The following is a 16,057-nucleotide window of genomic DNA, read 5'->3' as shown; positions in this document are numbered from 1 at the left end:
ATTTAATGGCTATCTGTAAAACAAGGAACGGGGAATCGGGGAAAGGAATGAGGAACGGAACGGGGAACGGTAAGACCAGGAATGGGAAAAGCCGGAATCTGTAAAACCAGGAATGAGAAAAGCCGGAATCTGTAAAACAAGGAATGAGAAAAGCCGGAATCTGTAAAACAAGGAATGAGAAAAGCCGGAATCTGTAAAACCAGGAATGAGAAAAGCCGGAATCTGTAAAACAAGGAATGAGAAAAGCCGGAATCTGTAAAACAAGGAATGAGAAAAGCCGGAATCTGTAAAACAAGGAATGAGAAAAGCCGGAATCTGTAAAACCAGGAATGGGAAAAGCCGGAATCTGTAAAACCAGGAATGAGAAAAGCCGGAATCTGTAAAACAAGGAATGAGAAAAGCCGGAATCTGTAAAACCAGGAATGGGAAAAGCCGGAATCTGTAAAACCAGGAATGAGAAAAGCCGGAATCTGTAAAACAAGGAATGAGAAAAGCCGGAATCTGTAAAACCAGGAATGAGAAAAGACGGAATCTTACGGCCGGAAGTTTGTAACTAAATTAGTTACAATTTCCGCGCGTAATACAAAATATGCTAATTTGGCATGGCTATATTTTCCGTATTTTACCAAATTTCGCAGCCAAACTTAGCATTTCCACTAATTCAAGTACGCTTAATTTTTTTATCTGTTATATGGAACATAAACTGCATTCTTTTGTGGGGGAAGGAATATATAATACATATATAATTATACAAACGATGAAACGATCACAAGGACTGACAAGGTTAGTTTGTAAACAGTTAAATTTGTTGATTTGGTCTTATTCATAAACCTACGAAGTGGAGCTTTGCGCGTTGCTATCTACCGTTTAATATCTACATTGCTATTGAAATTGAATAATGTTTGGTTGGAAATGAAAACTTTTTGGATCCAAATTTGAATTTCCAAATTTTCATATGAATTGCATTTCACATGAAATGCGTCGTTTAACTTGATTGAATTCGACAGTTTGAATTAAATTCGTCTAACTCGCATTATTCGTCCAGCTTGGACGGATAATGCGACGAAAATTCGTCTTCAAATTAAACGACGAATAATCGACGAATATAATTCAGACGAAGCTAATAAATAATTAGGTAAATTATGTTAAAATATATTGAACCAATGAGGATGTTGGATATTTATTGCGCGAAATAATTCGCGCCGCGATTTTTGTACAGAACAGACAAAATGGAGGAACCTTGTGTTCATTGTAAAACATCAACGAAATATACTTGTATAACGTGTTCTTCGTTTGTTTGCAATCGAGCTGAGTGTAGTTTGGCCGAGTTAGAAGAATCAACAACCGGATGGATTCCTCAGAAAAGTGTTGGATATTGTTTAACTTGTGCAGAGGAAGTTCTTTCTGAACATGAAGAGGCGCAACGCAAGAAACTTCGCACTGAGTCAATCGAAGAATTCAGTTTCTGAAAACAGTAGCAGTAGCGATAACCTTGAACTGACAGATCCTTTGGAAAAGAATCCAGGAAAGAAACGAGGGGAAAAGAAAGTTAAAGGAGTTGGTAGAAAGGCTCTTTGGAAAGAATCGCATGTAGACGACATGATCGACATAATAGTCAATGATGAAAATTTCTCGAGGAAATTGATTTTCACAAACGTTAAAAAGCAAAAAAACGCGGATGTGTACAATCATCAGCACAATAGAATAAAAGTTTTTGAAGTTGTGGTATTCCTTTTTAGCTCGTTCCCCTCCAGGAGGGCAGCTGATGGGGATGTGGCACCCATCCACAGCTGCCCAGCAGCAAGGAAATTGCCACAACTGGTCATTGTCTAAATTGTTGTTCTGTTTTTGGAAAGTGGCTGGTAACAGATTCCATCCACAGTATTTTGATTATCGCTTCACATACATCAATGACAACCTGTCGTATGGTACTTACACCATAGCCAGTCATTTCTGCAATTGTATAAGGATAATCACCCCTCCCTAAACGATATAAACATATTGCCAAACGACATTCAGGAGATATTGGCTGTTCGCCACAACTTGTCGCTCCAGTTCGGGCCTTATTCGTCTGAGAATAAAATCAAATGTCTCCCTGGATACTCTAAAGGTCAGTTTAAACCTACTACAGGAGTAGGTCTCCCAGACATTTTCCCACCATCCAGCGTTCCTTGACAAACGACGGCAAGTGCGAATTCGAGGTTTTCTAGCAAATTAGTTCACGCTTCGTGTTAGAAGGAGTAACATCAAATAACATGTGCGTATGAGTAACGCCCTTTTCTTAAGATAAAGAAGTAATAAATTCCACCTTAAATATCTTCTCTTTCGTTGCAAAAGAATTCTTTTGTAACATGCAGTGATAAGGAAAACTGATCTTTTTAAAAGATATTTTTACTTTTCTGCGACATAAATTCGACGTATAATTCGGTAACGAATTCTATTTCGGCTATATTTGAGCTTCTAAAAAGTTTTAACTGAAGTCTTGCAAAACGAAATAAAAAACCCCTGCAAATACCATAATTTGTAAATACGTATGTGCACGAGATCATACATTAGAACTTCAATGACTGTAGAAACAATTAATTTCTAAAGAATTTAATAATTCTAATGACTTGAAATTTGCATAGCATGACCAAATTGTCAGGCTGGCTACGCCACTGGCTTTCGATAACCCTGGGAAACGTATTTTCAAATCCCAGAAGCGTAATTAGTTGCACAGCCAATAAAAACTCTATTGTATGATCTCGTACATACAATTTATGGTATTTGCAGTTTATTTTATACACCCTCAAAACATTGCCCAAAAAATTGCAAATTAGTTTTCTATTGTTTAAGTACACGAAATTCCCGATTGACGTCATGTCCGCGATACCTTTAAAAGCTAATAAATCCATGTAGAAACTTTTTCAATAACAAAGTGTATTGCAAAGTTTTTCAAAATACCTTAAACTTTGATAATTTCAAAACTTTATGAGGCACTTTTAAAGCGTACACGTGGAGTGACATTCACAACCCAGCTATTTCCGTTCATGCACGATTTGCAATTAATGAATGAAACCCGAAACTCCGAAAAGTCACATCTTCCACAATTTGATGCGGGATAGGTGGAAGTTTTGCGAAGTAACGAGTTAATCGTGAATCGTGTTGTGTTAAACTAATAAGATATAAAAATAATGTTACAGGAAAATCATGATTAAAATAAAGTTGTCGGTATATACAGTATATATATTCTTTGAAATTACTTATTTTTCTAACAAACTCTGACGGAGCTGACTTGACCCAATCAGGCGTATATAAACATTTTCAATAATCACTCTTGAAATTATTTTTCATGCTAACTCAAAAACAATTCACTTTGTTTTTAACTTTTCATTTGTGAGAAACCGTATCACTAGCTATTGACAACAATTAACTAATTTTAAGCAGTTATGTCCTTTGTCAACGTATCACTTATATAATTTCACGCACATTTTGTTTTACAGAGCCATGAAGATCTCCGTTCTAATAACCTTGATTGCAGCAACAATTATTGTCGGAATTGCCACTTTTAGTGAACGTCCTGGCGCAGTAGAATTGCGTGGAAAGGGGGGAAACCTTGAACCTCGGCTTCCGACTACACCGTGGAGGATGCGAAAGATCACCAAGGCGAATACCAAGCTGGGGAAGACCAAGCTGCGGAGGAACTTGCAGCAGAAAATCTGGCAGTGGAGGATGGAACAGTGGAGGGCCAGGTTGAAGGCCGCGATAAATGCCCGGCGGCAGGCTTGGCTGCGGAAGTTGAGAGGTAAACAGTATTATAATTCTTTAATTTTAAACTAAAGGCCGTCGCTATACGGTGCATGTTTCACGCTAAAGTATAAAAGCAAAGCAGAAGATTTTAAAATGTCCAGAAAACTATAATTTTATCAAGATATCTCTTTATCAAGATATCTCTTTATCAAGATATAAGTATTTTAGCATCTTCTGGCTTATCTAACAGTAAAAACTAGCAGAAAAATTAACCTCGAAAAGCGGGAGAACGGTTTGTAAAAGCCTCATTTTTAACCGGTTGTGCAAAGAAAATGAGAGGTTGAAAATCCAAGTTCATTTAAAGAGGTGAAAGTTTGGACCCTTTTGTGCAATGTATCGCAATTTCAGAAAATTTGATAAACATTAGGTCCGCGGCAAAACGTTTCAAAATTGGACTTTTTTCCCGTTTACTCCGCTCTCGCGTAACCTTTTCAAGCAAGAATTACATGCATGAGTGATAATTTGAATGACGTACTTTATAAACATAACTAAAAATGAATACTCTCGTTTCATTGTTTTATTTAACAAAGAGTTCTGGTAATTACGTTATTCGAACTATCACTCATGCATGCAATCATTCTTGCGTGTAAAAAGTTACTCGAGAGCGGGGTAAACGGGAAAAAAGTCCAATTTTGAATCAAGAATTGAAATGGGACGGTAATGATTTCTCCTTGCTTATGCAGTGGTACAACTTTAGAGTATTTCCACTGATTCATCGGGAAAAATACCCGTGTTGTTAGAGCAATTAAGAATTATGCAAAAATAAGAGATTCGGAAAACAAATCTGGACATAACCGCAAAAATTTAGTTGAAATTTTATCCAAGCCTATTGCCTTAGATTTACTTGATTTTGATAAAAGAGAACCTGTACCAGGTTACAACACGAAAAGGCTTAGATCTGGGTTTACGAATTTCAATGCATAAATTCTGAAGTCAGCAATAGATAAGTCATGACGCGTCGAATTATACCACGAACATAAAACCACACGCCACCACCTAATCTACCATTAACGTTTCTATCACGCCGTACACTGATTTCATAACCATGTACATGCATTTCATTGTCGCTGATTTTTGGATAAAGCCTTGTCTCATTTATTGCAAAGATATTAATTGAATTATCAGAAAGTAAAATCCTCACTTAATCAATGCGATTTTTTAAGCTTCCCACATTAAGTGAAGCAAGCTTAAGTCCTCTCATTTTGTGGAAGAAAGAATGACATGGATTGATTAATAGCATTGTGCAGATCATCAACAACTGCATACGTTTCATGCAACATGTTTAGTCAAAATATGTTGTTAGCAAATTCACTCATATTTTGTTGAAGTAAGATATTACCGTGGTTATTCAGGTGAAGCCCCTTAAAGTTGAGATGGGAAGTATTATTGTTTGTATTACCAATAGACTTTCAAAATATTTTACCTTTTCTGCCTTCATACCAAGAGCATTATTATCTGCTCTTTGAAGTAATGCTGAAACACCAAATCTTAGCAGTAGAAAGGGGGTTTCTCCGCTACTTTGACTTTTTTCTCAATTTCTTTCAATTATTTCCAATTATTATTTCCATTTTCCCAAACTGACCCAAAGAGTATTTAAGAAAAAATACATATAATAAATAAGAAGTTTACGGAATTTTCAGAACCAAAAACTTTCGACATCGAAGATGTTGTGACTTTGGGGGTGGAATATGATAAGAAGTATAAGAAGACTAGAACAAAATCCCCATAATTCTTAATGATCTCAGATCTGAGATCAACGATGTTCAAAATGAAACAAATGCGAAGGATCCGTTCTACAATGACGTCGTTTACCTAAGTTCTAAAAACTTGTCAGAAAAACAAAAAAGGATTTTCTCGACAAAGGGAAAAAAAGGTTAAGATCAAGTTTTCTATCACAGGAACTTACTCGGGAGGAAAGGGAGAAAGCCTGTGCTTCAATCAGTTCAAAGTCCTCGGCCTAAAATACCTTGGCGACGTGGAGGAAACATCCCCCGAAGATGATTGGTTAAAGTTTATCTTCAATATTTTGAAATTAAACTTAAATTCTCCAATGTCCGATCGCCAATGTACTAATTCCATCTTCCATAACCACCCTCTTATCGTCGTTAGCCGACAGCGCAACTTTATTAACATTTTCCGTGTACACCGTATGTTTCCTACTTTAAACAGAGTTTAAACATTCTAGATAGTCATTGAATTTTATCTCATTCTTTACAACACACTTAATTCTTAACTCCTTTACACTTTTTCTCCTCAAATTTATCTTCTATTTGGTCCTATTTTAATAATATCGCTGCTATCTCGCCGTTTAACAAGATATGGTCGTGATGGGCGCGTTGACACGTCGCAGTTTGCACAGGATTGGATTGAAGATTTTATAACTATATAAGCGCGAATTCCAAAGGCAAAGTGTAAGACAAAGTGAACGTATCATGCGGTTTATTTACATTTTTGAACAATTGAACTTCTATACTTTTTAAAGTACGATGTGCTTCTGAATTTCGCGATCGAACAACATTTAGGTTGGAAAGGCATCTAAATGAGTATGAACTGTATTGTTTATGTTCAGAAGCTTTATATCGAAGACTGGCACGTGCGCAGCATGCCGGAGTTAACGCCGGAACGGCGTGTATTATTCTGATATCACAATACACAATTACAATAATATTATTTTCATTTAACAGTAAGGACAATAAAGAAAAGTAAAAGTCTTGAAAAAAGAGTGAAACCTTATGTTCCATAGCTCAAACCCTTGATCGGCAAACCTAAATGTTTTATATTATACTTAGCTTGTCCAACTGATGGGTTTACGTTGAAGTGCGCGTGTAATTTCGCTGGTGGATGTAATCCACGCCTGAAACAGAACAACCTGCAAAATCTAAATGGGATTGCACCAGAAGGCCTTGAGAGTTTAGCACTTGGGCCAAACGCAAGAGTTGGAACAATATGCGAAGGAGGAACCGTCGCTGTTCTGTACGACTGCAATGCACGATCAGCATTGTATGCTGCCACAGTGATCAACGGCGCTTATTTTAAGGGAGGTATGCCCATAGTTATTATAGTCGGTTATGACTAATCTCCGGGCAGAGTTAGGTCCATTACTTCTCGCCAAAAACTAATAACACAAAAAGTAGCTTCAAAATCAGGGCGAGGAAGCCCACGCCCTTTTCGTTGACCTTTGGCGACCTCTTCCTTTTAATGAAAGTCCAGCGATCAAAATCCATGCAGTACCCGTGAGGAGAAGGTCAACGGTAAAAACGTATTAATTTTTACAGGTAAACAAAATATAAAACGCAAGGACACTTGGAGAACAACAATGGATGGAACTCTTTCAAAGTCCCAGAGAGCATGGCAGCAAATCGTGATTACCAATGCTCACGCAATCATATTTACTGTTATGAAGATGAGAGAGGAGCGCTTTGGAATTGGGATGGTACGGGACGTTGCAGTCGCACGCCACCCAGATAACTATCCACAAAGGTCACCTGATCGCCGCTAGGTACGGGCAAACCCACGGAACACAGTTTGACATTGATGCCACATTTTTTTACACAAATTCCGTACCTCAAGAAGGCTCCTTCAATTCTAACCAGTGGCGGTTTGCTGAGGATAAATTGATAAAACAGGCGAAAAAGTGGCAAAAAATGCAGCATCAAAAAAGGTGGATGCAAAAGTGTATGTCGTGGTTGGCGTAATTCCATCGAGTTTTCTCGGAAAGCCAAAGTTCTTTGGTTCGGCTGGTTTCGGCAGTTACCAAGGCGAAGCGACAATACGAGCGGGAAATTACAGAATTTCTTTTCCAGAAATCATGTGGACAGCTGCCTGTTGTATTCATACTGATGGTACGTTTGGAGGTAAATTTGGCTTCTGGGGACGCAATAACCCTTTAAACGCAAAGGTTAACCTAGCTAATTCCCCTACCGAAATGTTTAAAGCTATTCGGCAAGAAATATCTAAGACTTGGCCAGGTATTAATTTCAATCTCCCAAACGTTTTTCCAAGCTTCCCAGCTTGCAATTAGACTTTATCTAATATCTATCTTATCTTTATCTTATCTAACTTCTCAGCATTATTTTTCGGGTTTATCTACATAACAAGAAAAAAGAGTTAGTTAACTTCCTATGAATGTTAAGTGTTGCAGGGTTTATTTATAACACCCTGTATAATATTTTACTGACAACATTTTACGCTTCGTTAAATCGCGGTAACTGGACTCGCTGAATACATCAAATACATAGCAAACATCCGCAACCGGAACAAATGTATAACAAACACTCTCAGTGTATTGGCTATATAATAAGTGAACATTTTTCAACCTTGCACGTGGCCAGAACTCTTTCAACATATATACTGCGCTTCTTCCCCAGGAATTTGTACCTAAAATAATAGAAAATGCGAAATAAGAGAAACCAGAAAACATGAGACCAAAATTTATTAGGAATATTAAAGATTTGACTATATAAAAAGCGACCAAAATCAATCCAATGTGAGCTAGCAATCGCAGTATGGCTATAGTGTAAAAGCTACGTCCACACGGACTCGAACGAATTTGGTATTGTGCTCGAATTCGCCCGGTTTTCTCGTGTGAACAAGAAGAACCGGTCAAAATCTAGTCCTAAATTCGTCCGGTTCCGTATGAACGTTGCCTAAATATTAATCTCTACATGTGCCTTTCAACAAATTCAGTACACGTCCGCTTAAGTAAGTAACTAATTTACACCGAAATCTGATATAGTATACCTTGTTGTCAGATATCATTGTCGTATGAAGAATAACTGCATGTCTTTTTACATCTTCTGGCTATAGACTTCAATCTTACATATATTTTTGATCAGCAACGCGAACACTTCGTTGATCGCTTCAACTTTCAGGGTTGGTAAATTACTGAATCATTAGCCAAATATTAGGTTAAACGTCGCATTTTGGTCGCGTGGAATGCAATTCAAACAATGGATCATGAGATAATGAGATTTATCATCTTATTGTCTATTGTTTAAATAGCATACGATGCAACCATAGGCCTATAGAAATAACACAGGCCTCAGCAAGTTCCCTACCTCTGATTGCCGGGCAGTAGAAACAAAAGTTAATGAGTTTTCCCAGGCCGGTCCCAAAAGCACCGTATTTTAAACTGACCTTTCGTTGTAATTTGAATGCCGCGCAGCTTACTTGTTTGCCATACTTAGCTTAGCAATGTAATCAGTCATTCAAATTGGAAACAAGAGGTAAATTTCAACGGCGGTACCATTTTTAGACACCTCCAAACATCTATTCAATCAATTGTGCTTCCTTTCGGGAGAATTCGAGAAGAGGTCGTCGAAAATTTCCTCCTTTCAAACGACAAACATCAGTTGCTTTGTTATTCTCAGTTGTATTTTCTACTTTAATACTTATCACAACCGAAAAAGGAAAAGTCAAAAGTGCTTTTAATATGAATCACATTGATTTTTAGACATAAGCTACATCACTCTTTACATCAGGATAAATTACATTAAAGGAATACGGCAATAAAAATTATCTTTGTCTCTTTTCGTCATGATAATTATGTACAAAATTCCTTTACGGATTTTTGTTAACTTTATTACTTCTCAAGATATTTTTAATGAAAATATCTTCTATCCGCATTCCTCCATTTGGGATTTGCATGTTCTTGCTTGCCGTGATATGCGTTATCAATCCAGCGCAGTGAAGCTCCATGGTATTACAATCGCACGTATCTCAAATTATAACGTTTGAATTGTAAGAGTTCTAAACTAAAGCGTAAACATGTAATTGTTATTTTTTAAGCGTTAACCCTGCTTTTGACGTCACCTAAGATCTCATTATAAAACAAAACGGCGGATATATCTCGATAGTCGATTTTTTTGATAGCCAATATCTTGAGAAGTAAGGTAGATAAACAAGTTTTGTGAAAAGGCTCTATAAGAAGGGTAAATTTCTTTTCCACAATAAAGAAATAATTTTTATTGCCATATCCCTTTAAAAAGACGACTCGAGTTCATCATCCGTCATGATTTAAGAATGAAATGAAAATCCAGCCATGTGAAGACATCAATTATATTTTCTACACAATGGGTCCAGTATGAGTGTATTTGGGTCGTTTGTCGGAGTCGAGCCTCGCCTTGATATTTGGTCTTTCTCCTATGGCACTGTGAAACTTCTTTAGGTATTCCGTGGGCTCTCGGTCCAGCACCTCTGGACACTCGAGGAGGTTCCCATCAATAACATGGAATGCGCAAATGTCAACCCATGACAACTGGTCGCCAACAAACACGAGCTTTCCAGTTTTCTTGTGATTTTCTTTCAAGAGAGTCTCGAAAAAATCCAGAAACTTTGGAAGCCGCTTGTTCTTGTAATATTCAATAAAAGGCTGCGTTTCTTCTTTCTGTTCGAGATGACCTGCGTTCGTATCGATAGCGTGCCACCCCCTACACGTAAACGATAAGAACTGTTAATTATCTATACTCGGGGTGAAAATCTTTAACATTCAAAGTCATTGAAATCTTTTTGAGCTTTCCTTGAAAATTCGTCCTGAATTCTTGGATTTCATGAGACTTTATCAAATTCCATTGATAGTCAATTCAAAATCAAGACATGGTAATTCGCATGAGTTCATTTTTTACTGTAAGAGTTGGCTTTGCGCTTGGTCGCAAGTACCATGTGCAATTCAATTTATTTAGTAATATTACGAGGGTAAAAAACCTCATTGGATCTATTGGGTCACACATACAGCATAACTCAAGCTCTCGCGAAATATAAAATCAGTATCAGTATTCACATATTATACATATATATTTTAATGAAATCTGTTGAACCACTCGTGCATCACGCAAATTTGGACGGAAACATCCAGAGCTGAGGAGGCAACATTGGTATATTAAAAAACATTGGTATATATTCAAAATATTGGCATATTAAATAACGACTATTTGGAAGTAACCACACACAGATTCTAAGCCGGCTCATATGTCGTCGTTTACAGATAAAGCTATAATGAGCAACGTTTACATAACAAACATATATTAGCCTAGCCTATGAGCTTTTTTTCTTAGACTTCTGCAGTGTAAAGCCAATATAGTTTGCATTTAGTCGTTACTTGCCTAGATGAGGATGAGGCTTTGACACGGAAATCTACCAAACAGGTGACCCAGATCATCAGGTCAAAGCCTCGCCAAAGTGCCCTTGCACTCACTGCATGAAAAACCGCGTATTCACAGGTGAATACGTGCGAATATGAGTTCGAATATGGTCCATATTCACACGTATTCACAGATATTCACTGTGAATATCCTCGGAATATTGGGGGTATTCCGATGTGAATACCTGTGAATAAAACACACCGCGTATTCTGACCTAGAATACCTTCGAATACTCTGTGAATATTTTTCAAGACCTAGTATTCACACTTCGGCATAGAAAATGTGATTGTACGCATGAATACGGGATAATCAACGAGTTATATTGTGTAAATATTGCAGGAAATGCGTTTATATACCACGGAATAGGCAAAGGTTGTTTCAGTTCAATGCCGGTGTCAACTGTTATCCAGCATTTCTTCTCATCACGGTCACAAATTGAAATTGCACTTGATTTGTTTAGGCGACAGACAATAAAGACAATAAATGTTACCAAACGCACGATGGTTTTTATTTGACTAATTTTTTTGCTGCCGCAGGGATGTCGAGTATCGTATATCCTCAGTCGATGAGCGCTGAGTAGCCTCGTAAGTCGTAAAAAAGCTGTATAAAAAGAGAAATATCCATCAATTTCTTTAATTACCTGTGTAAAAGAAGTTATATATAAAAAAATACTTTTATTTTTGCTTGGATACGTAAACACATGGGTAGAAAGTTGATGATTCTGTATCGTCAAAAGCATCCGTAATATATACAGTTCAGTGTTGGGAAATCGTAGGAAATTTCCTTTGGGAAATTTCCTCTTCGACATGTTAGTGACAATTTTTGCGCCAAGGAATTGCGGCGAAATTGCGAATAAATGGCGAAATTCGGAGGTAACAATAACAAATAAATGTCTTTATATGATTCCTCGCAAAAGTTGTCCAGTTCCCTTTGTTTACAAAACGATAACATGGCACAAATGTCAATTGGTTTCAACCAGGGCGCTTATATATAAATGCGTGGTTTCAACAGAAGTTCAAGCTGTTCAACTTTGAATTGTTAAAGATGTTCGCGATGCCCCAAAATAATTCTTGTGGCGGCGCTAAAATCAGGTAAGTTATTTAATAATAACAAGAGTTATGTCATACTATAGTCCTGAAACAACACAACACAACAACAATAGTGCGAGGCCAACGCTTTTACGGCTGGGCTCATCACTTTTTTTGTTTTTATTAATATAAATAGATTACGATTGTGTTTATTGTAGCTAATTTGTACACAGCTAACTGTACCTGCTTGTAGATAAATAAATTGTATGATGGTTTAATTGGTTTTCATCAATCCTACCTCCATCACACACTAATTATAGTAGGTACAAATGTTTGCCATTTCAAAGCCATACTCAATACAAACAAAATTTAAAAGTTTGCCAATACTGAAAAGGGACATTACTTTCTTACCTACCACAAATATTCAGAAAGCTGCTGTAATCATAACTTTAACATAACATAACCCTTAGATAGACGTTTCAAGATGCATTGAAATGAGGTGCATTGGTGCATTTCATGAGGGATTTTTATATTTTAGGCAAAATTTATATATTATAGATATATATTGTTATATAATTGTCACAGAATAGCTAATGATTGATTGCCAAAAGATTGAAATCTTAACAATCAGCTGCCCAAAGACAGAAATCTTAACAGCTTAGAAATCAAAGCCAGACTGTGTTTTTTAGTTATATATAATACATATTTTTTAACAAAATAATGGCCTATATTTTTCCTTTTAGCATATATGAATTATATTTACACTAATATTTACCACAGAATAGCTATTGAACTGGTTGCCAAAAGATAGGAATCTTAACAACCAGCTGCCCAAAGACAGAAATCTTAACAGCTTAGAAGTTCATGCTAGACTGTGTTTTTAAGTGAAGCCTTTTAACATTGCCCTCATCATAATTTATAACTGAGACTGTTTACTGATTTGTTTGCAATTACTTTTCCGTACATAAATTATAATCACAATACTTAAAGAATATACCATTAAAGTGTAGATGAGTTTACTACAGCTTCTCGATGTTTGCATACTAGGAGTAGCTATGTGTATATACAGCTTTAAGTTCATGGAAGAATTTGTTTCCATTTTTACCCTAATTGATTAGCTTCCAAATTATATGAATGGTGTGTACATTGTACATTGTACATATACATTCTCCTAGGAATATTATAATTTCATTACACTGCATAAATTCTATGCACAACAATAAAAACAAATGGCCATGCATGCAACATCAGCTTTTACCATTATCATTAACCTTTCGGATAATAATCTATTATAGCTTAAGAAAGTTTGCTATGTATTTTGTTCAATAATTGCTTTAAGGTGGTTTTAATTGTTTTTAGCCATCAGGGGTTGCAAGATTGAGAAAATTCCCAAAAGAGTTGGCCTTAACTTTGCTAAAGATGAAGAGGATTTTTCACCCAGTGAAAGAAGTTCCTGATTCATTATCTGCTCACCTATAGTTTTTAATATCTTACCAAGTGAAAAAACATCACTTGCTTTGCTCAACAATTTACTATTAAGTATAATTTCTGACATACTCCAGGAGCAATGTTTCATATATACTAAAACAACATTGCTTATAAATTAACAATCAGCTGATGAAAGATTGAAAATCATAACAGCTTAGTAGAAGTTCATGATAGGCTGTGTTTTTGCTGCATATTTTTGAACAATTTGTGATGTTCCAATAATATTTTATAAAATGTGAAATGTTGTAACCCATCACATGTACATGATCTGTTAAGGACTGTATAAAATTTAAATAATTGACTGAAATCTTAGTATTGCATTTGATCAACCTTGATAAAACACATTAACTGTGGATAAACCTACCATTGCAATGTGTATGACTGCTATGCAAATTAACATGGCAACCTAAAGATTATGCATGTTTGTTCATATTGATATTTTCCTTAATGGACAGACTTGAGGGACAATAAATGCCTAAACATTCGCACAGGCTGCGAACGCATAACCCATTAACCTCTTATCACCAGGTAATTTGTTAATAAAATGTTGAGATTACTCCCAACATGGTCATAGGGTATAGTCTATAGGCCGGCTATTGAATTCAACTGCACGATATTTAGTCACTCACCGAAGAGGTCCCTTACGCACAAACAGTATATGCGTTTTCGGTTTTGAACAATAAAAAATCCTTGAAATACGGTTAATATTCGTTATCATTTTACACGTATTAGCGAACATAAGGTGCTGTGGAAATCGCGCCATGCAATCTCATTTCTATTTCGCGCATTTTCTTCATCAGACTTCGTGGGAATCGTAGCATACAAATACTCGCCGGCATGCTCTTTAACTGCGACCAGAGTTTCCAGACTTTACCAAGCCCTTGGCATCCTTCACTCTCTTCCCTTATTTATAAGCGCCAAAAAGATTTCTTACAGCCACAAACGCACGATCTCCTCGTTCAATGTTTATTAAACTCGAAAGCGCGCTTTTTGGTTTTTGCGCCAAATTATTTATAAAATTCCACTTCAATTTTTCAGCATTCAAAATAAAGTTTAAAAATGTCAGCTGATGAATTTATTTTGTGGAAACACGGATTAAGTGAGAAGTGAGATATTCCAAGTGTGAATATTGGTCAGAATACGCGGCATATTCACGCGGTTTCACACTTAGAATACTGAAGAATACGATGCCGTATTCACACTAATATTCCATGTCGGAATACGCTTGCAATATGTGTTTTATTCACACCCGTATTCACATGTGAATACCTTGGAATACGGCGTTTTTCATGCAGTGCTGGTTAAAAGCCGCGCCCCTGATCGGCTTTATTATGACTGTCAGCAGTTCGCCAAAAACTTGTTTATATGAAGAGAATATTCCAGTATAACTCCGTATAATTGGCTTTATCAACGAATCTTATTTTCGTTTACAGGAACGTTCGAGAAAAGTACTAAAGTAGCCTTCTACGCAGTGACTAAATTTTAATTTGCCGGTTTTTGGCAGGGGGATTTATATCGACGGAATTTATCCCTTTCTAAACTAGTGATGGTATGAACACGTGTGCCAGGTCTGGCATTATAATGTTCAACAGTATCTAAGTGATGGCATTGAATACCAGCCTAGTTCCTAGGCCTCATTGCGCGGGTTTTAAAAATCCGTGACGTCACCGGATGAAACACGCGTGAGAGGCCTAGCACAAAATGTTTTCTAAATTCTAATGTTAACGGCTCATAACCGCCCATTTAATGTTGTCTTTTATTAAGAATTGTTGTAACAAAGTAAATGTTTGCAATTTACAAAAAGAACCGTTATAAAGGAAGCAAGAATAAATAATTGAAATTGGCGGATTGAAGCTTATGCGCTTATGTACGTACGGACTCGAGTTTACTCGATAGTCGATAGCATTGACAGCGAATGACATTGCAACGTTTGTATGAATATAAATCCCGAGGTTGCCAGCAATGTTTCGACAAAAAATCGTTACCCAACAACAAATCGGTATCTCAACATTTCAATGTGATTTTTAATAATAACAAGACGCCTGTTCTGGCGTTAACTCCGGCGCACGTGCCAGTCTTTAATATAGAGCTTCTGAACATAAACAATACAGTTCATATTCGCATTTAGATGCCTTACGAAGCTAAATGTTCGATCGCGAAATTCAGCAGCACATCGTACTTTAAAAAGTATAGAAGTTCAATTGTTCGAAAATGTAAACAAACCGCATGATACATTCGCTTTGTCTCACACTTAGCCTTTGGAATTCGCGCTTATATATTATATCTTCAATCCTGTGCAAACTACGACGTGTCAACGCGCCCATACACGACCACATCATCTTGTTAAACGGCGAAATAGCAGCGATATTATTAAAATAGGACCAGAATCTACATGTATTAAATATATTCTTACTCCAATTCAATCTGAACTTAATCGAACAGCATGAAAACAACGGTTTATTTGTTCCTCTTGGAGGAATTGCCGTATCATGCCAGCGAAATCGAATCGCGCATCGGAAAATTAGCCAAAGCTGTGCACCACAACTCTTAGGAGATAAGACTGGGACGTAGATAAATACAGTCACATACACACTTTAAATACTAGAATGTTTC

General features: G+C 36.7%; 1 protein-coding gene and 1 pseudogene across 1 annotated transcript; both read right to left on the bottom strand.

Moving 5' to 3' along the window:
- Positions 1-1,549: 1,549 nt before the first annotated feature.
- LOC114537772 lies at positions 1,550-2,894 on the bottom strand (annotated as a pseudogene).
- Positions 2,895-9,853: 6,959 nt separating this feature from the next.
- Positions 9,854-10,524, bottom strand: LOC114537771 (glutathione S-transferase-like). The gene is made up of 2 exons (XM_028558865.1): positions 10,520-10,524; positions 9,854-10,217 (listed from the first exon to the last, which is right to left on the bottom strand). Exons 1-2 carry the CDS (start codon positions 10,522-10,524, stop codon positions 9,854-9,856), a joined length of 369 nt encoding a protein of 122 aa, XP_028414666.1.
- Positions 10,525-16,057: the final 5,533 nt, after the last annotated feature.

Source organism: Dendronephthya gigantea, unplaced genomic scaffold, assembly GCF_004324835.1.
Source record: "Dendronephthya gigantea isolate DGI-Jeju-01 unplaced genomic scaffold, DenGig_1.0 000164F, whole genome shotgun sequence".
In the NCBI taxonomy this organism is placed as follows: domain Eukaryota; kingdom Metazoa; phylum Cnidaria; class Anthozoa; order Malacalcyonacea; family Nephtheidae; genus Dendronephthya; species Dendronephthya gigantea.
The sequence above is the reverse complement of the archived record's forward strand: the minus strand, read 5'-3'. Positions and strand labels throughout refer to the sequence as shown.